The following is a 24,607-nucleotide window of genomic DNA, read 5'->3' on the forward strand; positions in this document are numbered from 1 at the left end:
ACTTCTGTTTATTTGCAGTGTCTTGTGCGATGGGGTGCAGCCCACTGCGCAGATAAAATTGTTCTCAAGGCAGTGAAAATTCAAGTGTGGTAGTAATATTAGGTTTTGTGTGTTGTGGGCATAGCTGAACTGCGAGTCAAAAAGCTTGAGCTTCACTCTACAGACACCCCTCCAAGTCTCTACTTGCTCCACGGCTTTGTCCGTTGATCATTCCCTTTTCTCAGGTCACTGACTTACAAAAAGGAGATCTGTTCTGTTTGATGAAGCCCTGCAGACTCCTTTGGGGTCAGTGGATGAGGCATACTTTAGAGATAACAAATGTTGAGGAGCAGAGAGAAGTAGTGAAGGATTTTGAGGGCAAGAGGACTGCTCCCTGTAAGGCTGCTGCCGGACACCAGGCGGTGTCAGAACTGATGTATGTGCACATCACTTGCTGAAATGGAGTTCATCATCTTCCTTGTTTAAAAAAGGTGGGGGAGAAAAAGTACGTGTGGGAAGGGAGCGGGAAGGGATGGTAATGCTACCTCATTAAAAATAGATGGTGTCTTGTTTTATGATGTTTGTGTGGTATCTGTGGCTTGGTTTCTGCCCACAGGCTTACATGCAGCCCCACTTGCTGGGAAATGAGTTCACACATTTAGAGTTTCCACGGAGGGTGCAGCGCAAGGAAGTTGGAAAGAGGATGCTCTACCGTGACTTCAACATGACTGGCTGGTAAGAATGTGTCCTTTTCAGCGTGGGGTCAGCCTTCTCCATAACTAATGCCTGCTTTGTACGTGTCTTCGATTAGTGTAAACTGCATCAAACATGGAGGTGTATGCCTGCATATTAAAGAGAAAGGTATTTCCTTCTCTCTAATATATGAAAAATACATTTTAGAAGTTAACACTCTAAACCAGGACTTTGGTTCATTTTAACGTGGGAGCATTCAAAGCAGAGCAAACACGTGAAGGGGAAGATATGCCAGGGGATCTTCCTGAAAGCTAAACAACTTTCCTATGTTGGAAGTAGCTTTTTATAGAATCTGGATCAGTGGGCCATCATGCCTTTGGCACGCTGAAGAACGCTTACAGAAGGGAAGAGCTGCCTCCCATACTCCAGTGTAGCCGACCCCTGATTTGGGTAACCCTTGAGGAATTGTTTTAGAGATGGGCCTATCTGAATAGAAGTCATAGCCACCCTAAAATGAAAAGGCTTGAATGAACAGCATTAACTTAACGAAGTGAAGACAGGAAGAACGATGAGGTTTTTGTCTCTGGCTAAACGTCTTCATTGTTTTGTGTCAGTTCAAGAAGCTCCTTCTCAAGTGACTCCCGCTCACTTAGAGAAGCCCTGATCCTTGCTGTTGTGTGCTCTGTGCGTGACCTATAAAAGCAAAGGCCCTATGTATGCAAATGGTCTTCACTTCCATGCTGTTTGTTGTTTTAGCATTCTTAGGAAATGTCCTTTCAGGAAGGGAAGAGTGGAGGGAGTTAAAAAGCCTGAACTCTTGTTGGTTTGGAGACTTGGATGCTCACATGCAACTACAGCTCCACATGCTTCTGATTTGTTCCATACTTTATAGACCATAAATATAATGATGTTTTAATGGCAGAATAATGATCTAAGCTTAATATTATCTGGAGTGCCTGTGCAGAACATGTTAATCTGGGAATAACCATCATTGTCCATCATCTTGAACAGCTGCTAGTAGAGTACGCAGTCTCACCCTAAGAATGATGACTTCACTTTTTAAAAAGGCTACAGGCATGAGCAAAAGAATAGGAACAGAATGAGAACATTGGATCAACTGAGGACTTAAACAGCAAAACACTTGGAAGATCATGAGACGCTCTCCCAGTTTCTGCAAAGGGAATTTTCTGATTAAGCTCCCGGATGTCTCTGAAGGCATCAGTAAAAAATGACTTCATGTAGACTTCTAAAGGCTCTTTTTCGAGATGTGAGATATTGTTGGGAAAAAAAAAAATACCCAGACCAAAAAGCAAAACCTCCTAATTCAGGGGAGAGCTACAGAAGTATCATGGGCCAAGAACTTCCTGAGAGGAGGGTAAGAGCAGAATTCTTTCATCATGGTTGGATAGCAAAGAGGGTTTCTCCAGGTCCGCGGGAGTAGTTTTGCATTTCCCTGGTTGGTTAGTGGTCTGGAAAGGAAATGAGGTTAGAATGGTTGAAGTTGCAGCATTGGCAGGTGACACCACAGGTCTTTTCCTAATAAACAAGAAGGACCATGAGGAACTGCAAAGAAGTAAATTATTTACATGAATGTGCATCACAGAGACTGAATTTGGTGTTGGTAAATACCAAGTAAAGCATGAAAAGGGAAAAATAATTTTTTTTGCACACTAGAGGTTCCAAATGAACTTGAGAGCCATGTCAAAAAGCTCAGCGGAAGTTCTGCTTGCTGTGATTTTTTCCAGTCAAAAGCACCGGGGGGATGTTGGGATGCATACCAGGTTGGAATGGTTAAAAATTAAAAAAGAGCTGATTCTGTATATCAGTTTGTACCTCATTTGTGAACCTGTGCATAGCACTTTACCTTACTCAAAATGGTTATTGTATAGCTAATACTGTTTGGCATTAGAAAGAATGCAAATTTTAAATATAGAATAATGAGTAAGGTAAAAGAGCTTGGGTAAGTCTAAATGGATGGCAGATTTGATTCAATGTATTGTTTTTCAGTACTGGTGTGTGAACTCTGTTAACTCTAACATATGGCAGGGGGGAGAAGAGAGTTGATTTTCTTGTTGATTTTTCTGAGTTTCCTGGAGTGTAGGACACAAGTTGATCCAGTTACAGATTCTAATATGGTCAATGCAAAAATTGCCACCAGTTTAGCACAAATATGCCTAGCTGTAAGCAGTTATTCCGGAATAAATACTTAAACTGTGACTTGAAAATTCAAGTCTGAATTCACCTCAGTGCTGTCCCAGAACGGGGTGGCCTGTGCCCAGCAAAAGCATGTGGAGACTGTGATGAGGCTGCCTCTCCCTGCTGTGTTCCTTTTGACTTCTGGCTGGAAGTGGAAAACAGGGTCTACAGTTTTGGCCTGAATAAAAGAATCAGACTGTTTTAGCTGCTCTGTATCCCACAGCTAGCGCATCAGTTACCTCTTTGTTTGCCTTGGGACAATAAAATGGTGAGGGAATTGCTCTGTCGCCATACATTTATCTAAATCAGAGCCTTTCTAAATAAGGATCCATTTCTTTTTTGCAGGGTGTTTGCCCCAGGGAGTCTTATTTTCCATTGAACTGTGTGCAGTGATCTCCTAAGCAGAGGAGAAGCAATTTGTTTCTATTTATCCAGAAGTCTGGGTCAATTTTGGTGTTTGAGATTGTGGACAAGACATTAGATTTCCAGCTTGATGGGCCCTCAGAGGTGATGGTTTGAGGTGGCTGGTGTTTCACAGTGGTCATTCTCCACTTCAAGGATTTTGCTTCTATTTTCTTCCCTTTCTAATTCCTAGATTTAACTGATGCATCAGGACACAGCGGCCGAGGGCGTGTCTGTTCTGCATTTGTTCCTAAGGACAATATTTATCATGGAGAATAAATTAGCATATATATTCCTTTTCTAGAAAATGTCAGATGGAGCTTTGGCCAGCCAGAGCTTGATATGGTAAAATGCTGCCAAACTTTTATTACTTACAATGCAGAAGATCAATTGTCTGAACCTTTTTTTGGTCAGTGACTTCACTGTCTGTTGACATTTGCACGTACACGTAGAGAGGTGCAGGTGATGTTAGGACGAAGCAGCCACTCTTACACTTAATTACTTGAATCCTTTAGTGAGAGGGTGTAAAACTCGCTCTGCTCTGACATTTCCTCATGAAAATGAACTGTTTTATTTTAAAATTCAGAACGCTTTGTGTTTTCTATTAGAAGCTGTATGATTTTTACTTTTTTTTCCCCCTTCGTTTTTACCCTTCTTCTGTGCTCTGGAGCTTTTCAGATTCTCAACAATGGCTTGGCTTGCCCAGCTTGTTTGGATTACAAAAGGTTATTGTCTTTGGGTCTGTCATAATGCATTTGGCCTTTTTTTTTTGCTTTTCGCTTTTGCTTTTTTTTGCCTTTTTTTTTTTTTTTTTGATGTGAAGTTTCCACACTGGCTTTGTCTCAGCGCTGGTAGCAGAGCTGCCAAGTTTCCCCACAGCATTAGGACAACCACTGATCCAGCAATGTGTACCGCATCACTAGTCCAGGCTGCCTGTAACTGCTTTGAGACCAGCCTTTCCCTGCTCCCTCCGGATCTCCCACCCTTTTTCCTTTCTCTGCATTGGCAGTTGGGGTGAGAAAATCTGCTGTATTAAATGTATCTAAAATAAATCCCGCTTAGGTGGGAGCTGCCCCTCCTGCGCCCTCGCCCCACGCATGTTGTGGTTGAGCAACCGTTGCAAAACGTGTACTGTAGCTGGCGAGGAATCTTAAGAGCTGTGTCTCCTGCCGAACAAGCCTCCGAGCTGTCTCGAGCTGTAATTTGCTGGCAGACATCTGTGTTACTGACAGTCTTTCACAGCTGGGTCTCTGGGCTGGGTTTTTCAGGCCCATGGCTTGCAGAGGTTAAACTTGTATCGGAGAGAGGGTAGTTCAGGTGGCTTTGACAGGTCCTGGCAGCAGAAGCATCAGGAAAGACTCGGTGGCCACGGAAGCAAAGTGCTGCCAGCGCTAAAAGGGGGTGCCTGAGGTAGAAATACATGGGGGGAAAATAAGCAGGCCTGATGATAACTTCATCTTTAAAGGACTGCACAGAATTAGTAAATTAGTATTCTCTGTCTCTGCCTTTTAAATAAAAGTTAAGACATGGTTGGTCAGGTTTTCTTTACTCAGGGTAAATCCAGTGTTGAACAATTTTTGAAGTACTTTGCTCTGACAATATCCTAGACACCTTCCCAACACCTGGTTTTCTGGCTTACTGTGTCCCTCGCTGGCACAGTGGCTCCTTACAGGGTTCCCCTCTTGGCCTCCCGCCGGGCCGGAGGGGCCGTACAGGGCTGCACTTAACCAAAGGCATCCGGAAGGCGCTACCAACTGACATCAGCTTTTGTGGTTTCAAAATTAATTTTTTGCTCCTCCCTGGAACGAAAACAGTGGCCTTTCTGCTGCTCGCATTGAGGTGGAGTTCTTCAAATGCTTCTTTCCAGATCAGAGCTTTAGATTTTTGACTTGATTTTAGGGTGGCAGAAGAGACCTAGATAACAAGTTCGGGTTTTGACCTGATTTGTTGGTGGCTTCCTCTGCCCTCCAGGAGCATGCAGAGCCGAGCTGCATCCCGTCAGAAATAGTTCGAGCTGGTGTGGTACCCACCACCTGCCAGCTCCCTGTCAAGGGGATGCTGTGGCACATGGTGAGCCACCCAAGGGTCAGCCTGTGCCGGGGAATCGCCTGCCCGTGCGATTTATTCCAAAGCAGGGAGGCTGGTGCCCTGGGGCAAGCGCTAAGCTAACCCCATTTTATTCTAGAGTCAATATTGTCTGCCACCTGGAACGCCGCCAGCCTGCCCTGCGTTCGCCCTTTTCTTTCCATCAGGGAACGTCTTTCAGCCTCTAAGCGTCTGATTAAAAAAGCAACTTCACTTTTCAAGCCGTTTTATTTCGTTTGGGATGGATGCCTTTTGCTTTCATTGTGCAGCCCGCCTTGCCGTCTGCGGTTCAGACTCCGGCTCACAAAAACCAGGCTCTCATTAATCACTTATTGGGGATCCAAAATACCCCGGTGAGAGCCAATGTACATGTTTTGCTTGGTAATGCGTGAGCTGATTTGAACAAATATTGCCAATGCGGCTGCTATCTTATGCTTTATTGCCGGGCTGGATGTCCTTTGACAGCGCGTTCAGGTAGCCTGCCCGAGGAGTGCCTGGGCAGATTGAGAAATGCCACAGAAATGCTTTATGGAGGAGGCGCCCGTGCTGCGTGTCGTCCACCCCCCCTTAATATAAATTGATTTATTGAATCAAGCGCAGAAGCCCTGCTACAGAAACCTCAGGCTATATTCTCTGGAGAACCACCTAATAAAACAGCCCCGACTGACACTCCTCATTAGCTTTTCCACCGATCCCAAGGCAGTATTTAAAGTGACAGTGTCCCTCTTTTTGGCCTGAATTTATCTGCCGGCTAATGCCTGTGGGTCTAATTAGCTTAGCATTATTAGTCTTATTCAGATAAGCTGCATTTCCTAACAGCTTGATTCCAACTTGTAAAAAGTAATTGGAAGTCTGCAAACTCTGTGCTGTAACCTGCTTGATTGTGCCTTTTAGCCAAATTCATGTAATTTACAAAAAGTCATCCTTTCTTCCTCCCCCCTCCCTCCACCCCGCCTTTTTAATTGAGCTTTTTTGTCTAGTGAAACCTTCTGTGCTTCTGTTGAAATCCTGGCCGTATTGTTGTGTTCGAGACCTCAGCCGTATCCTTTGTACAATCACCAGGGAGAGATCAAATTTTAATTTCATAATTACTTCACAAGAAAGCAGCCTTTTCCCCAGTCATGCCTGGTATTAATTTCCTCCCAGCAACTTACATTTTCATAATTTAATGATTATGGGCCACCTTTGCAGCACCGGGCCTTTCTGGAGAAGGGAGAGATAGGATGTCATTTTTGCAGCAGAAACTGTAATCCACAGCCACTCGCCTTGCCATTATTTTTTTTTTTTGGTTTTTGCTCTCATCTCTCATTGCAAGGTAGCCAGGAGCGGGAGGAGACGTGCCCCTTCGGTGTGCGCGGCCAGAGCAGCTTGCTGTGGCGTGTGCCTAGGTGTCTGGGGCACGGCTCTGCCGTGATGAATGGCTGTTTGCAATGTGCATGTTATGCATCTTTTCCAAGATTTGCAGCCCTCGCTGCAGGAGCAGCAGGAGGTGAGAGCTGACCTGCTGTGTACAGCACATCTGTGACAGTGACGAATGGCTCTGTTTCCCCCAAGCGCACACATGCCACAGGAGCTGAGCCAGTGTCTTCAGGGCAGGAGAGAGCAGAAACAAGAAAGTAATAGTGCTGCAACAAAGGAGAAAACTTTGTAAGTCTGGGGTAAACCTCTTTGTAAAGGGCCTCTCTGGGGCCAAGTGAGCCCGACAAGAATGAGGTTGGTCTGAGTCACGTCCTGCAGGAGCATCTCCTTCTGGAAGCAGTGTGTCTAAGGGCTGTCCCCGCGTGGCTGTGCATCTCGCATCTCTGCGTGGGCTTTGCCTTGGCACAAGATCAGGTGCTGCACGTGCAAGTGCGAACAAAAGGCTCCCGGTCTGTTTTATCAGAAAGAAACTAAACTGAAATGAGGTAGTCTTCAATCTGAAAACCCAAGCAAAAACAACTCTTCTTCCTGGTAAGACAAAGTCTTTTCCCCTGCTCCTGCTTTCTCTGGCTTCCCCAGCTGCACAGATTTGACATAACCTCGGCTGGGTCCCTAGGAAATCCTCTGTCTTTCTGTTGCCACCCAGGATTGACTTAATGGCTCTGCTCCTGGCTGAGAGGGAGGCCCCTTGCACCTCAGAGGAGTTTCCAGCACTGCTGTGAGATGGTGAGGTCTGTGCTTGCTGCTTCTCACTGCCTGCCTCAGCCTACGCTACGGCGATAGTTTGCAGAAGAGTTTGCTCCACCATTCCTCCTTAGCAGCAATCTCCTTTCCTTCCAGAGGATCCCAGCTAGCAAGTGTGGAGCAGGCACTGTGAGGTTAACATGCAGTCTTTCTCCCCTTTGCCTCGCCACATCCTTTTAACAAGAAGTACAGCAAAATGTGAATTTACAAACTTTTTTTCTGCCCATCACAGTGCATTAAGCCCATAGGGTGTTAACAGCCCACTTCTCTCTTACCTCTCTATCTCCAGAGAAAATTGCTGACAAATCTTCCTTTGTCTTTAAAAGTAGAAGAGATGAAGTAAATTTTAAGAAGCATTCAAGACAACAAATTTGCAGGGGAAAAAACCAAGGCTTGGCCTGGTGAGACTGTTGCAGAACATGGATCCACTTGATGTGCAGCTGCGGTATCCGCACACAGTTTCTGTCACTTAGTAGTGGAAGCTCAACTGGTCACAAGCAGTGAATGAAAGCACTTACAGTACAGTTGCTCTGTTCCTCCCAGCCTCCTGAGCACAAAAGCAGCAAGGGAGAGTGGTTATAGATACCACCAGTTAATTTTTTTCCTGATTTGTCCTTTTTTTGGGCAAGGACCTCTCTAGGTCACCTGGCCACCCTCTCCTCGACTTTTCCTCCACCACTTTCTTTTAATGCTCCATTAGAGGTGAAAGGACTAAAAAAAATCAGACGCGCTCCAGGAAGTGCCTGAGAGAAGGTGCTGGTGCTTGAATCTTTAAAATGGGCCAGCCAAGATGGATAGAATTTGTTTTCCTTAGGAAAACACAGCACAGGGGTGCGTGGTGCTGGGGGATACATCCTTTTCAAAGTCAAGACTCTGTCTTAGGACGGTACACGACAGTGAAGGCTCCCTGGAGGTCCAGAGCTGATGTTCCAGTTTGATTTGACCAAGGCAGAGATTATATATATATATATACAAGTCATGCTGAGATACTTAATATTTATTTTTTTAATTTGTAGATGTGTAGACAGAACTAGGATTTGCATAATGAAGTGTTATACAGTTTAAGGTTCAGAAAATGGGGTTTCTGAATTTTCTGGGCAGAACACGTGTTTTAAAACTTGCATGTTTTCCTCTTTGCCTGAAAGATACCCTATGAGAGTATCTTGGTTTAGAGTACATCTTTCCCTAAAAACTGTTCTGTGCACATGCATCAGTCGTCTCTAATTGATTTGGTTTTGCTATCATCTTTTCTCTTAACAAACATTACTATAGTTTGTGTGCTTTTATTATCTTTGTTTATCGTAGTTTTGCCTCATTAAACTGTATGTCAGACGAGTAATAGGGGAAAGATACTGAGGCACTGGAACATTAAAGCTAACCTACCTAGAGGGTACTTAGTATCAGACAATGCTGCCTGGATTTGAGAGATCCTGACTCCGCAGAAGCACATATGTCTAAGGACATTTTTAAAAAATTATGGCTGGATCAGGACAGAAATTGCATAATTTTCAGTGGCTCTGTGCCTAACCTGCAGTACACATCTTTTCTTCTTGGTAGTAAGTACACACGTATACTGGTTTGATGCCTGTAGTTCAATAGACAGTAGAGATAAACAATTCCTTTTGGGTTTGTGATTTAAGCTCTGTTATCCAAAGGGTGTGCTCCAATCCACTGATTCCTTGTGTGGGATGGGGAAAAAAAAATACCAGTTTCTGTCAAGTCTTGTGTTGCTTGAAGATTAAAATCTGGGTTTTTTTGGTATGACCAAACAAATCTGAGCTTGGGGGAAGGGAGGTTGGTTGGGTAGCTGGGGTGGTTTTGTTGTGGGGTGGGTTTTTTGGGGGATGAAGGGTGTTTGGGGGATGGTTCAGGGTTTTTTACAGAGTGGTAGCAAAGCACTGCTAGAAATACACCGAATCCACAGACCGTCTCAAAAGAGAGTCTTCATCCTTGTACTCGGTATGAACTAGGACGTTTCTGAAGCTGTAGTGATTTTTCTTGCTTGCTTACCACATGTGGATTTTGCACTGTGCTTCAAGCTAAAGCCCTTTGATGATGACTTTTTTTTTTTCTCTTCCTTAGATTTAATTCTGTTTCCTATCAGGTGTCACTAATAGAGATATGAAATACAGAGAAACTTTCTAAAGCCAAGTATGGCAGAGTATGGAGTCTGGATTCCCCTATTCTTCACAGAACTGAGCAGTCCAGGTCAGGGTAGATTGTGTTTTCGCCACCATCTGTTGTGCCTGGGGATGCCAACGCTATACTTTTCATCACCAGTAACCTTACACAGGTTACTGTAAAAGAAAATATAATGTGGATCTAGGTGCTGGTCATCAATAACTTCTACTCTTACATGAATTTGTATGTGCTTTCAAAAGGCCAATTTTAAGAACAAATTATATGGCAGGAGAATGCATAACACATGTAAGAAATTATCTAGGATTTTGGCTCTGAAATCTGTATTTGGGAGCTGACCAGTTTTTCAAGTTCTGACCCATCAATATGCAGGTAACTTTGATTATCTTTTATTTAAAGCGTGCCTAAAGCACTGCTAATGACCTCGGCACTGTAGGAAATTTCTTCCGTAGATTGTCTTGTGCATTTAGCAGCTTCTGGTGATTTTTTCACCATGTATTTAGAGCAGATTCCTGTTAGCATATGAGTAACATCATGTCAGTCCTAGTTCTTTCATTCTGACATCTCTCTTGGCTCCCGGTGCGATTTGGCCCGGTTTTCCAAAATGTTGATCCTGAGTCCAAATGTAACTTTGTGGGTGGTACATATGTCAAGCCCTAGTTCAGTATTTTTGGACAGCAGTAGCATTTCATAATTCTTTTGAAATGAAAAGAAGAAATGAAGTTAACTGAAAAAAAATGCAACTAGATTGAGCTGGGCACAAGCTTGCCTTTTCTACTCCCCCGTCCGCCCCCCTGTTTTTCCATTTGGAAAAAAAGAGGTTTACGTGGCAGAAGCACTTGCCGGGATTTAAGCTCATTCAGACCAGCAACCAATAGCATAGCCTTGTCTTTATAACCTGTCTTGTCATTCCCTGGTGGCCACTGAGACCTCCTGGGATGCAGATGAGGAAGATGGGGAGAGTGGAGGGTTGCAACCCTGTGTTTGAATTTGTTAAAACAGTGAGCTAGGCTGAACTACGTAGATGGCTGAATAAGGCCATGCTGGCACTAAAAAAGCCAAACAACCCCCTCAGGTTCTCCGTATGTCTGTGTTTGATATACCTACTGCCATATTATATCTTTATATACAGCACATTCTAAACAGCACAGGAAGGTATAAATGCAACTTTATTACATTAAATCAAGTGAAATAGTCCAGAAGTTTGTAGCCTGTGTGAAATAAACACATGTCCAAAGTACAGGAGGTTTCACAGGGCATAAATCAAAATGAACTTCATAGCTTCCTTCCTTCCTTCTCCCCAGTGCAGTTGCTGAGCTGCTAGATGAAAAGCTGTCCTTCATCCTTCTCTTGCAGCAAACCACACGCTCATATATTATTTATTCTGTTTCACTAGTAACACAGGACATAGGTACTTTTCTAGAGTGTCTCAGGTTGCTTTTCAGTGTGTCTGTGCCAGCTCCTCTGCTGCGGTGGCAGTTCTGAGCATTGTTTTTTCAAGTGCTGATAATTTTTCAAGCAATAGCAACATCAACAGAAAAAACATGTTTGTGATGAGTGTTGACACCCAGGTTTGGAGCTCAAGGGGGGATTTGCTGTGAGAAACCACAGAACAAATCACTGTATCCCTCTGGTCCTCCCTTAGTTAGTCACAGAGCTTCAGGAGGTTATAGGCTAGCCAGCTGCCCTTCCTAATCTGCTGATGAAACAAGTTAGCTTCAGCCCTTACGACATGGCCTCTTCCAGCATCCTTGCACCGTCCTGTCATAGTCGAAGGCCTCAGGGACGGTAGTCCTTATGGTGGTTCCATAAAAGATGCTGAACTCTATAGTGGGAACCCTTCTTTTTAAGGACACCAGCCTAAATGATGCCTTTTTCACCCCTTCTTTTTTTTTTTCCTTCTTCCTAAGGCGCAGTCAGTGTGAGGTGCTGTGCAGGACAATATAAGGAAGGAGGAGAGAGAGAGAAGGAAACTTGGTCCCTGTTTTTGGTTACTTACAGGACAGTGTAAAGTGAAAACTTCAATTTTTAAGTATTTGTAGTTACCTTGCAGACAATATAGTTTGTGGGTAAAGAATGGGTTTGTTTTTTTCTTTTAAAAAGGGGATTGCCAATAGTTAAGTCACATCAACTTAGTCTTGTTTGCTAGTTGTAACAAATATGCAGAACAACTTTGTCTTGCTGGGCTTGTGGTTTGATTAGTCATTTGACTCTGATGCCCAACGTGGACTCAGCTGATACCCTTTTTCTTGGTGTCAGAGCACAGCTGGCTTTATGCAAGGAATAGGGAAGAGTTCAGACTTCTCAAGGAGGTCTGACCAGGGCTTCCTGCAGTGTAGGTCCAGCTGGAAGCTCTAGGACATGTTCATGAGCAGTCAGGGTTGGTAAAATTCCTCCTCCGCATTCAAACCAGGATATCCAAGCTGGTGAGTGAGGCAGAGACGTTAGCTATTCCCTGTTAGAAATAGAGGAAGGAACAAGAGCAAAGTCCGTGACTGACTCATCCTTCCCAACAAAATGCTATTCCAGGATTTAAGCATCAGGGAAGTATTATGATGTGGGCTGCTTGTCATAATATGTGCCTTTTTGTTTGGTTTAAGAGCAAATCCCCAGTACGCGATGCCATTTAAACGCCTTCTCTATATCATCTCTTATAGAGATGCCCAAGTATCATGGTTATATACCTAAGATATTCTTGACTGCATGGTCTCCCATGGAGCACCCGCTGTGTTTTGCAAACCTCACCTGGTTCCCTTTGGGGATTTCACACGTAGTAGTGTTTTGTAGTATGAGAGCGGAGTCCTCCACTACTGTGTCCTCTTAGCATTTTGGTTGCTTTTCCTTTTTTCTTCCCCTTCCTGTCACCCCCAAGCCCTAATATGAGCCTTACCAGTGGTTACTGGGAAATGTAAAGGTGGGGCTTAAATGTCTATGCTACTCTCTTTAAGAGGCTTGCCTAGGTGATGCAGCATGTATAGCTGTGTAATACAACAGTATTTATTGATTCCAGGTCTGTGCCATATTTCAGTGAAGCAGGAGTCGGTTCGATTACGATATAGGATTTCACCCTTAATTTTTAATTTCCTGCAGGTTTGTGTCACAGCCTTAACATTGCTTAAACCTGATCGAATGCGACTCCCCGGAGCTCAAGCAGCCAGCCCGGCTGGAGTGCCAGGCAGCAGGGGCTGGCAGGGGATGCGCCGCGGCGCTCTCCCTCCTCCCGCTTGTCCCTTCTGCTTTGGTGGGGAGCACTGACTTGTGTGTTCAGGGGATGATTTTGGTATCACCCCAGGGGCTGGGGACAGTGGTGGGCTGGGAGGGAAGGACAACGTGCGGGGAAAGGCTGGGGAGGGACAATTTTGTGGTATGAAGGGAAGCGCGTCCCTCTGGGGCGACGTGCTTCAACCAAGGAGGCTTCCCAGCACCTCTGCTCAATCATGTGTTATGGAAACCAAGGGACTCTACAGCTGATGAGAATGGCAGCCATCTATTTTTTTTATATTTTTTTTTTCTTTTATTTCTCACTGGCAAAATTTCTCACCTTCTCACCTCATCAGTGTCAACAGCTGGAAGTGTAAAAGGTAGAGTAACACAGGCATGTGGTAAACAGAACCAGAGCATGAGCATTTACTTCTCTTGTCTCTTGGCCATGGGAATACTGCTGTGAAATGTGAAATCTCTGACAACCTTGACTGTTGCAGTCAAGGTCAAATGAGCACTAAATATCCTTCAGCACGTGAAGCTTGTCTTGGTTTAAGCGGTCCTGAAAGGTGAGAACGGGATCGGAGAGCTGTTTCACACCTTGACTGTGTACACGTCCTGTCGTTGCTCACCGTTTCACGTTAACAGTGAATCTAGTCCTTGGTTAACTTTTTGGTGGGTTTGGGGTGTTTGTGGATTTCTTTGTTTTGTTGGGTGGTTTTTTATGACACCGTATTATAGTATAGCTGCTGCCTTAGCCAGCAGTATCTTACCCGATTAGGATGTTATTCCAATACACTTCTTTTTCCTTGCAAGCAATAGGAGTAGCTTGGCATGTTAGATGTTTCCTCGTGTTCACTGTTCCTTTTTGTGAAATGGGTAATTCTTTAGAGAAAATCTTTCCACAGAAAAAGAAATTTACATCTTGGTCCCTAGGAAAAATGATGACTTTTTTGTTTGTTTAGGGGTTTTTTTGTTTTGGTTTTTTTTTTTTTTAATCACAGCTGCTTGTTTCAGGGCACTGGGTTGCTAATTGAGTGCAAACTTTATAAATGTTGCTTGTCCTCCCCCCACAGGGCATACAAAACCATTGAGGAAGATGACTTGAAGTTTCCCCTTATATACGGAGAAGGCAAGAAGGTGGGCACGTTTGCTTTCCTCAGACCAAAGGAAGAAGGAATTCTGTGCTGTTTACCACTCAGTTTAGCCTGTGGCAGTCCAGTGTTTTCCACTCAGTATCTCTTTATTTTATCGTTTTGACAGCTTGAATATCTTGGTTCTGTCATAAATCAGTCTCGTGTCTGGGGGGCTGTGGGGAGAGCTCAACATACTAAAAAGCATTTTTGTAGCAAACATAGTCATTTGCTGTTCAGTTTGCTTTTGTTTTTCTGTCATTGTAAGTAGGCTACAGTGAGACAGTCTTAAATAATTGACTTAAAATGTTTCTGGTTTCATTGTAAAATATAACCTGGCTGGATGAAGATAGCAAAATACCTCATGTTTGCTGAAAACAAAGCAGGAACATATTTAATAACATTTTAGAGTGCTTTGAGATGCAAAACCCTAATTTAGGAAGGGGAGGGATCAGGGCAGGATTTGGGAAGTATGACACTCCTCAATTGTATCTTCTTCAGCTAGTAGTGTACATGAACTCATGGTTGAATTTTTCTGATGTGTAAATGCTGATAGTTATTCTTGAAAGGGAGAAACGAACCATTCTGTTTGGGTGTACTTTGTTTCCAGCTCTGTGATTAAGAACAGTGAGATCATTAGTGCTGATCCCAGCAAGCTTAGCTGGATGCAGCAGTAGGATCAATATAAGGACGCAGTGGTGTCAGTTTGCCGATATTGGTATGCTCGCTGTGTTTCTAAATAGTGCTCCCCTGCTGCATTAGGTTCTTATCTCAATGCAAAAATACACGCTTTTCAAAATTAGTCCAAGTTTTGAAGGTTCAGACCTGCAGCTTATCTCTGAATTTGGTTAGGTTTATAATTATTTGCAAAATGTTTCATGCACATCTTTTTAATTTACTTTCTTATTGCTTTATGGAGCCAGTTAGTTACTTGCTGTTATTGGTGCTGTGAGCTCTCTTGTTCAGAAGCTGATGCAGCTAAACTAGAGTTTGGGGGAAGTGATATGCAGAGAGCGAGGTTCCTCATGAGGTATACTACCTGGTCAATCTTTGGAGAAGCGTTAGTGAAGAAGAGCCCAGCACCTCTTGGAAAACAGCTCATGTTGCAGAGGCAGGTGCTTGGGGAAGGAAGTAGTAGACCTGAGGTAACAGCAGACCTGCCCTAGACCGGCTCTCCACAGAGGAGAACATTGCGGTCAGTGCCACAGTCACCTGCGTGTTTAGCAATTTAAGGGGGCCTTTAGCACTTTTCCTTGGTGGAGGGAATATACGGCAATATGTCAATAGAAAGAGGCCACAGGTTCCTTAGGTGAGTAATGAGGCTCCTAATCCTTTTTATAAAAACCTGTTTACTAACAGTATAATTTACTGAAGGAATTCTGTCATAGACTGATGTGGGACAGTGAGGTGACTGGGTTAGGTTTCCGTAGTCTTGGTCTCTTACAGATGGTCACAGTCTAAGATGGGTGTACACAGACTGGGATGTGGATGAATACAAAGCTTGGAATAATGAGGGAAACCAAGATGATGTGAGTGTCAAAAGTTTTGAAGTTGATTAGCTGTGTAAAGTCTAGAGTTTCTGGGAGAGAAAAGGGAATTTATCCCTAACTGTAGCAGTTATGGAGTTAGGAACATTATCACTTTCCCTGTTGATTCAGTACATGTAACAAGATTTGATCCCACTGCTTTTCTTTATTTCCAGGCTCGGGTTATGGCAACAATTGGAGTGACCCGAGGACTGGGAGATCACGACCTGAAAGTGCACGACTCCAATATATACATCAAACCTTTCCTGTCCTCATCTCCCGAGGTAAAACAGCCAAGATGTCTGATTAGTGAGAGAGAAACAGATATACTTAGTGTGCTTATTTGTTCTTCATAAATTGTCCATTCTGATTGTGGTCCAATCCAGGTAACATGCTGCCCTTCCCAAAGGTGCATTATGTTAGTAACATCCACATAGTAGGAACGGTGTAAGTTGCCCAGCTGTGTGCCCTGGTTCTGGATGCTCCACATCCCTGGCAGAGCATTGGTGCCTTCCCACTCCCTGGTCTACGGTTATCCCATAGCCTCACCATTCCATGTCACAGGCACCCATCTCTCCCCACCTTCATGTGCTCCAGCTCCCCTCGAGGCTTAGATCATGCTGTCTTCACAGAAGCTGATGTAAATATGTGTTCTCCAGAAGGGAGCACTGGATGTCTTCCACAGTTAACGTAGTATCCTGCATTACGCAGAGGATACCAGGTCAGTCTTTAAGCTGGAAGATGCCAAGAGTGATTGGAAAAGTGCTTTATGCTTCCATGTGTCTGCACCTTCACCTCCAGTTCTTAATTCTTTATGATGGTTTTGTACAAACGCCAAATAATGTCAGGAATGACAGCGTGCATTCCCAAATGATGGCATAACAAAGGGATTATGTGGTATTTGTGTTAGGAATAGTTTTAAATTCCTTCATCATTTTGACTTGCCTCGCCACAAACAATTCCCGTTTTTGACCACCAGAGACCTTGCAGTGAAGGATATCAAGCCTTCCAAAGGGATTTGAATGCATTTGTTAACAAGAAACATGCAAACCTTGCTTTTTTTTTTTTTCTCTGTAGCTGCATTCCTGTTCCTATGTCAAGGAACAGATGACACATATTTTTTAATAAAATATTAAGCAAGGGCAAACCATCTGATGACAGCACAAAAAGAGGAGGCTTTGATTCCATGGCCCAAATGCTGAGCCGTCCACTGTCAACTGGCTTGCTGGAGTTTTAACCATACCCAGTGTTTGACCTTGAATTTATTGCTTTTTATAGCAGTGCGAGAGAATGAAAATACAGACATGACATAATACTGCTAGGACAGAACCAAATTATTAAATTAACCTTAGAAAGTCTTTGAGACTTTAAAAATAAAAATTTTTTGAGAGATTCTGGCCCTGAAGAAAAGTGGGAGATCTACAGACAGCCCCTTTTTCATGTTTCCTTGCTGTCAATCCAGTACCTTCTCTCTCCCCTCTTTGAATGTATGGTATCCCTCACCTGGGACCTGTTCCCATTCTCCTCAGCCAGGCAGGCGGCAGCTCTGCCCTCATCACTGTGATGGATTTGTTTAGTGCCAGCGAAATGATGCAATTCTGCCTATTTATTTTTCTTTCTGGCATGCTGAGACCCAGTGTTTCTGGGGTACGTAATGGCTGCAGCACAGTATCTCAGCAGTATCATCTCTGCCAATTGCTGCTGCAGTATTTGTCTGTGTGTATAAACCAAAGCTTCTCATGGGCTTTTCTGATTTGTGTGGAGTGCGTCTGTACGTGTTCAAATTCTGGAATATGACATCCAGTTCATATGCTATCCACGTTTCAGGATCTCTTAACTGCTTTGCAAAAGGGAAGCAAAATTGGCTTTGTTTCCACATTCCCTTCGCAGCTAAATTCAGCAGAAACGTACGAGGGCAGGAGGAGGAAAGACAGAGCACCAGCCACCTCGATTTAGAGATACTGGCAAAAAAAGCCCTGAATTTTATTAGGAAGTAACATATGTTCCAACTGGCTTTCCATTGCACCTCCTTCTCTTAATCATCTCTTCCTTCTCTTCACAGAGAGATCCCCAGTGCTTTATCTCCTCGTGTTTTTCCCTGACTTGTTCAGTCCACACGTGGACAGTGCACCTTGCACAGAAACCAGCATTAAGAAACAATGTCTTTATGCTGCCATCTGGGAAGTTTGGCACTTGGAAGTAAAGGCAGTGGCGTGAAGCAGCAGTCATATTTGGCCCTCGCGCAGCATTGGATTTCAAATTGTTTATATAGAGGTAGGGAAGCACAATGTCTGGTTTCCAGACCTAGAAAAAGGGAGGCACAGGAAATTAAGGCGCACGGTGAGTCGTCACAGAGGGGGTGATCCAAGTCCTCTGGCTTCTGTTTCTGTGCCGTAATTGCAGAATCCCTTCCCAAGTTGGGGGCAATGTGGTGAGTTTTCAGAATATTTTACTTCCAGCATGACAAAGCTCTGGTATGCCATGTCCACCAAAATTTAGCTGAAGGAAAGGTAGGCATCCCGGAGACTACATCCAGAAATAGGCACATAAAAGTAATTTGAGGGTGGTGTGAAATGATGCTTTGATAGAGTGCCAGGCTATGGGAGGAGAAGTCATATAGCCAAGACTGACAAATGTAATCAGGATTCAGTGGCTCAGCTGTTACAAGACCAGATTTGGAGGACTTCTGCAGGTTGATGAGCTCTAGAGAATTGAGCCTTTTATAATGAACTGGAGTAGCACAAAGCAGGCAAGCCATGGCTGAGGCTCTCTGGCATGGAATTAAATATTTATTTTTCATAATGGAACAGTTCATTTGAAAGCTTTCAGCAGGAAATTCTGATTTTTAAAGCTCAGCAAGATCTGCCTTGTTGCAGCTGAAAAGCAGAATTTCATCCCGAAATTTTTCGAACAGCGGCTCAGCCGTTTGGTGGGAGAGGTGTGGATCTCACGGCAGCATTTGGCCCCTGCCAGTGGTGAACGTGAAGCCAGCCACCACAGCAAATGAGAAGAGGGTAATGAAGGAGAATTTTTCTCCTTCCATTATGTTAGTAAAATCTTTCTGACAACTCCACAAATACGTCAAAGGAGACCATTTTGGATTCACATCTACCTTCTGGAGAAATCTTTAGGAATTACACCATTTAAAGGAACGAGCAAGGCAAAGACTTAGAGAAGTACAGTATGATCAAAGGGAGTCAAGGTGGTTTCAAGTAGCAAACGTCACACTTTAGTGGCATGAAGTCCTTCAGGGTTATGTCTACCAGAGAATTAAAAAAATAATAATAATAAATGCAGTAGATGGTCTTGCATGAGCACTTTGATTTCTCAGAAAACGTTTGAGAAACTGTTCTGCATCACAGGTTATTAATATAAAAGATATGAAGCTACAGACTAAGTGGAAAGTTGGCACAGTCTACTGGAAATTGGCTAAAGGGCAGGAAACAAAGGGTGGCAGTAAAAAGCTAAAAGGAGATTAATTGGTGAGTGCTGCAGGGAGCAGTGTTGGGACCCGCTTTTTATTATTTACATATAAATTACTTGGAGGGTGGGATTGAAAGATCTCGTCGTTTGCCAGCGAGGCTGTGCTGGATAACACTGTGCATAAAAAGGGGCGATACAATTAAGAAAGGACCTAATTTATTGAAGTAGCTGAGTTGATCAATAGTGCAGGGGAGTGAATGCGGACTGTTGTTTGGCTTGAATCCCCCCGGGGCTGGCTGCTGAGGAGCACCTCAGGTGGCCGCAGGCTCGCGTGTCGCTCTGTTGTGAACGGGTTTTGAGCTGCAGGGACTTGCGTTGGCTGCCTCTTAAAAACAAACCCGGCAAACAAGCCGCAGTGCCTTCGCAGAGCTGTAGTGGTCCTTTTCGGCAGCCAAACGCAGGTTTTGTCTGGTGGGTAGATCGGTTTGAACTGTAAATATAAAACCAGCCCACCTGTTTGTTCATTGCTTGCCCAGAGCGCATTTTTCTCAGTGCTCTTGACATACATGTAGGTGAGCAATATGAGAAACAGCTATCTGGATCGAAGAAAGGCATTATGTGACAAACTGCATAACGCATGTTCAGGAAGATGATGTGTGTGACTATGTGCTCCAGCGGTGTGTATCCGCTGTTACCTATCAGCAGGGATGTGTAAGTACCAGACAGGATAAAATATAGTGTAACCTAATGCTTATTGTCATGGATGCCTGTGCTACCGAGGCTCTGGTGCTCCTTCCTTACAGTTGTTTTTTTATGTTTTCTGGTGACTAAAGTCAAATTTAGCTAGTTAATAGGTCAGCTACTCTACATCAAGTAAGACATCAGTGGATGGTAGAAGTGTGGTGACCAAAGTGGGCTCCTTTCAAGGCTGCTCTGATGCTCCAGAGAGGAGTTAAAGAGTGAGAGGGTTTGCCAGGGCAGCACAGAAGGGGCTAAGTAGGCTCGGGGCGAGTTGGTGGCGAGGCTCTTGGGACAGCCCAGCAGGCAGAGGACAGAGCACAGGTAGCCCACGGTGTTTGGGGTAGAGGACACGAGTTCTGTGGGGCACTGTCAGGATTGATGTCTGGCTGCAGTAGCAACGAGTCATGAGGGAAAGATTGAAGATTCAGGGTGGAATTGCTAGGAAATTTGTCAAGGGTGCAGCAGTAGTTAAGGAAACTGCTGCGCTGCCGAACGGTGTCCGGCCAGCCGTCATCTGCACTACCGGGGGTGTGCAATACCGATTTGCAGTGCATGCAGCTTTGTGCAAACTTACGCCACAGACAGAACATACTTAAACCTTGCTGTTCTTTCATTCCCTGAAATACAGCTAGGGGGAGGAGGCAGTTGTTAGGTAGGTTGGCTCTGGAATTAAAAAAAAAAATAATTTTGAAAAAGTAATAATTTCCATTGGAGGCAAAGAGCTGTTTTCGATCACATAAGATTTACAGGGCTGTGGGTTTGCTTGCTGTTGCAGGCACTTAAGAAGCTCCCCGGATCTCTGCTCGTCTTTCTGAAACTCTGGCGTATCACACCAGCATGTGTGGAGTATGCTATGGGGTGTTGCACAGTGTGGGGGTGTGGGGTGGATGTTCTCTGAGCTCTGCTGGTCTGAGCATCTGTTAACGTGTCTTGGAGGTACTGCCCAACCTGTGTGCCTCCGGGAGCTCTGCTGTGGCGCTGCTCCGTGTCCAGCTGAAGGCACGTGTGGCTGCTGCAGGAGAGCCGTACTGAAAACAAGAACTAGAACAAAGCTGCTAGCCGAAAAGCGAAGAGTTTCTGTGCCTGGGCAAGGAGGTCTGTGAGCATAACCTGAACCTACAACAGACTGGACAGCTCTAAATTAAGTCACTTTTTTCAGCAACATACTAGGGGCCCCTGCAGCTGTGTTTTAGAAATCTGAGGAAAGACAGAAAGAAAAAGCTTAATTTTCTCTTCAGTATTGTGTGGACATGGCTGCCTTGATATGTGGCTGCTGCAGTGGTTGGAAGGCAGACAAAGCTGCATTTCAGTAAACATTTTATTGCATGTGCTGGTCATGGTATACAGAATCTTACCTGAAGTTGCCCCAGGCTTGCCTCCTGTGACCTTGACACTCTCTTTTCCTTAGCCTGGGTACCAGCCTAGCATCCCTTATTCCTTATTACTCACCCCACTGCCCTTCTCTGCACCTCTTCTGACATCTGGTTCCTTCTCAATAGCACCCCTTTCTGGAGGTGCTCAATTCACAAACCTTTTGCTTTTAGGAAGTAACTACCTTGTTTGCAGATTACCCATAAAATCAGTAATTGCAATTATATTTTTTTCCTTTTCCCCAAAAACTAAACGTGTTTTTGGTAAAATGATGTGTTCCTGGTGTTGCTGTAGCATTGTGCTACAACAAGGATTTGGACCTTTTGAGCTGTGGATTGCCTGCAGGTAGCTTTGGCAAGTTTCCTATCTGTCCCAGTGCTGTTCCCCAGTCAGACAGGATTGTTCATTTCAGGAGGATTCAAATCAATGATGCATGGGTCTTGGTTTTCTGCCTTGTCCCCCAGCAATGCTGCAAAAATTGCTCTTGTGGTGTAACATGTGCTTTGCCTGGGCGGGAGAGCCATGGTAGAATCACAGAATCATAGAATTGACTAGGTTGGGAGGGACCTTTCAGATCATCGACTCCAACCATCAACCTAACACATCACCTGGTAGATGTGTCTTTTCCTAGTGCTGATGTTTGAAGTTGGTTATTCCTACAGTGAGCTTGCTGCTGAGTGCATCTCTGAGCATTAACCCCGATGCTCTCTCAAATATTTGCCATTACCCAAGAGATCTGACCAGAACATGTGCTGCTTGTTGATGGCTGTGTTGGCTAACTTGGCCCCCACGCCCCAGCGATTTCTGGGCTGTTAGAGGCTGAACTAAATTTTGGGGAATGGGGACTATGACAACTGCTGGTTTCTGTGCAGTGGGCTTGAGAGAAGAGCTGTGCTGCATATAGGGATCTTTTCTATAACAGTATTCCCACTCAGTCTGAATAAAGAGATAGGCTGTAATGAATAGAGTATCGTGCCTTGACTTTAATCCCCTCCAAAGTCCTTATTCAGCTGCTACCTTAGATAATGAAGTGAAGGTTACATTTTACAAATGACCTTCTTGTGCTTTTGAGTGAAAGGCGAACAAGTAAGGATTAGCAGTCAGGTCTGGGTGATTTTTTTCTTTTTCCTCCAGTACTGGTTGCAGTCCCATAAAATCATAATTACGTTAAAAGGTCCAGGCATTTTATGTGCTTTGCCTGCTCCGTGGCTCCTAAAGGGAGAATGCATCAGGAGGGAGAATAAAACAGCTCGTATTTTCTAGTTATGCCAAGTGCTTGTCCCGACAAATTTCCCGACTGCGGCTGCTGTTAGTGGAGCCCGAGGCCGGAGCAGGGTGCGTGACGAGGTGCACCGTTTCCAGACTTCAGTACAGATGATCATTTCCTCCTGTCTGCCTTGCCAAGGTTGTCACACTTCTTTCAAACTGTGGTTGTTGCTGTGGTAATTAAAGTGCTCCATGAGCGCTTCCTAATGGCTCCCCATCACAGCCTGGGAATTGCAGGCGGTTTGTCAGCTAGAATGCTGCGTGTGCTGGAGGGAGAGTTACGCCCAGATAAAGGCTGATTTTAAAGCGTTTACTGTGACATTTGCTCATATTGCGGCTCAGCTGAAGGCCTGATGGCCCCCCTCCCAGTGTCTGCCCCCTCTGCTCCCAGCTTTCCCCAGCCTCGTCGGGAAGAGGACAGTGGAAGTCGCTGTAAAGGCAGGGCGTTATGGAGATGCCAGCAGCAGTGGTCAGCCTGACGGTGGCTGCAGACTGATGAGGTGAAGCCAGTGGGCATTTGAATAGTGTGGATAACCTTGGGGGTTCACTCTTGTGCAGATCTTGAATTGGTCTCTACCCACTGAACTCCTTACAGATAAACGTAACTGGCAGGTAAATAGTTTATCTCCATTTCGTCGAACTGCTCGCTTGTGCAGGCATAATTCTTGAGTGCAGTGGCTGCCTCGGGTCTAGAAAAAATGAATGCGATGCCTTCTGCAACACAGGCATTTCCAAACATGTGCAATTTATCTGACAGAGTTAAGTGGATCTGGACAAATAGCGAAAACAATTATTTGTGAATATTTTATTAGAAAATATCAAAAATTCATCAAATAAATTATTCAGCTTCCATATGACTAGTCCTGCCAGTGATAGGGAAGAGCCTCACGTGCCGAACCAAGCTTCTGGGTGGGGGAGGCTCCGAGCACTGCTGGCAGCAGGCAGTGCGGTGCTTTACAGCCTTGCTCAGGAACACTTGCTTCCCTCCTGGCACTTGAGCCACGCTGAGCCAGGTTGGGAAGAGCTGCTGGCTCAAGGGCTAAACTGGAGACAGACCCCAGCAGTGCTGCGGGAGAGGTATTTCAGTGCCCTGGCCAAACCTGCTAACTCACAGCTGAACTCAGCAACGTCTCACAAACAGCTCTGACGGTCTCTTCCTTCATGAACGTCTCCTGGGGTTTATTTTGTTTTAGGTTAGAGTCTACGACCTCCTGCAGTATGAGCATGGGCCAGATGATGTCCTGATCCTAGCTACTGATGGACTCTGGGATGTGCTGTTAAATGAAGAAGTGGCAGAAGCTGTCACTAACTTTCTACCAAACTGTGACCCCGATGATCCCCACAGGTTTGTGCTCATCTCTGACTTTCTAGCTTCTCCGTGGAAGTAAGAGTGCTTTTTGGTAACGTAGTTTTGTAGAAAGTATGATCTGAGTAACGTTCAGTAAAGATGCAGCACTTAAAAGACATTTTTATATGTTGGATGGAGGCTCTACAGCAAATGTGGCGTTTTGGTCTTGCTTTTTTTTGTCTTTTGTAACTCAGAATTGCCTACTTTCAAAGGAGAAGTTGTGGGGTCACAGTATCTTGGTATGGGATCCGTTTTGTTTGCTTTACTAGCTTGTGTGGAAACTATAAGAGGCTGAGGTCTTAGAAGAACATGGCAACGCTTCTCTGTCTCCAGCAGTTTTCCACTCAACTCTCCTCTGGATAGTCCATTAACGCTAAGGATTGTTTCTCACTAGGACATCATCAGCATGTATCTCCCTCTCACTGTATGTATGTATGTTTAAATACTGTACAGTGGGGTTCCCACTCGTTCCTGGTCATGCTGTGACCTTTAAACCCGCCTTCAGTAGGTGATGCTCAGTGCTACCAGCTGCAGGAGAGGGGGGATGACAAAATAGGTGGAAAGTCTGACTGTTTCATTTAGTTGGATTCTGTTTCATTTCACAATTTTAACCTACCTTATCATCTTCATTTTCCTGTCTTTATCACCTCTTACTTGATCAGTTGCTCTCTTTAAAATATACCATCAAGCAAACAAACAAGTTCCCAAACAACCAGCTAAAGCACTGCCTTGAGTGAGTCCATCAGTCTGTCTGCTGCTGAGTTCAGTGTCGCCATGAATTAAAACATTACGCTGGAGATCCGAAGTCTCTTGCTTGTAAAAGGGAGGACTGTGAAAGTGGAAAGAGCTTTATCCTTCCCTAGGGACTCAGCCCTGGCCATCACTGTCTTCTGCCCTCGCCCTGGGCTGAGAGTGAGGAAAAGAGCTTTTGCGCATCCCCA

At 44.6% G+C, this 24,607-nt stretch overlaps 1 protein-coding gene across 1 annotated transcript in view; it reads left to right on the top strand.

Annotated features, from left to right (window-relative positions):
• Nucleotides 1-24,607, top strand: part of PPM1H (protein phosphatase, Mg2+/Mn2+ dependent 1H) — a 146,320-nt gene that overhangs the window by 111,566 nt on the left and 10,147 nt on the right. Inside the window, exons 6-9 of the mRNA XM_054185263.1 lie at nucleotides 596-714; nucleotides 13,935-13,998; nucleotides 15,694-15,801; nucleotides 23,512-23,663. Of these exons, the coding sequence (XP_054041238.1) occupies nucleotides 596-714; nucleotides 13,935-13,998; nucleotides 15,694-15,801; nucleotides 23,512-23,663 (443 nt within the window). The remainder of the gene's footprint in view (nucleotides 1-595; nucleotides 715-13,934; nucleotides 13,999-15,693; nucleotides 15,802-23,511; nucleotides 23,664-24,607) is intronic.

This window comes from Rissa tridactyla, chromosome 1, assembly GCF_028500815.1.
Source record: "Rissa tridactyla isolate bRisTri1 chromosome 1, bRisTri1.patW.cur.20221130, whole genome shotgun sequence".
Taxonomy (NCBI): Eukaryota; Metazoa; Chordata; class Aves; order Charadriiformes; family Laridae; genus Rissa; species Rissa tridactyla.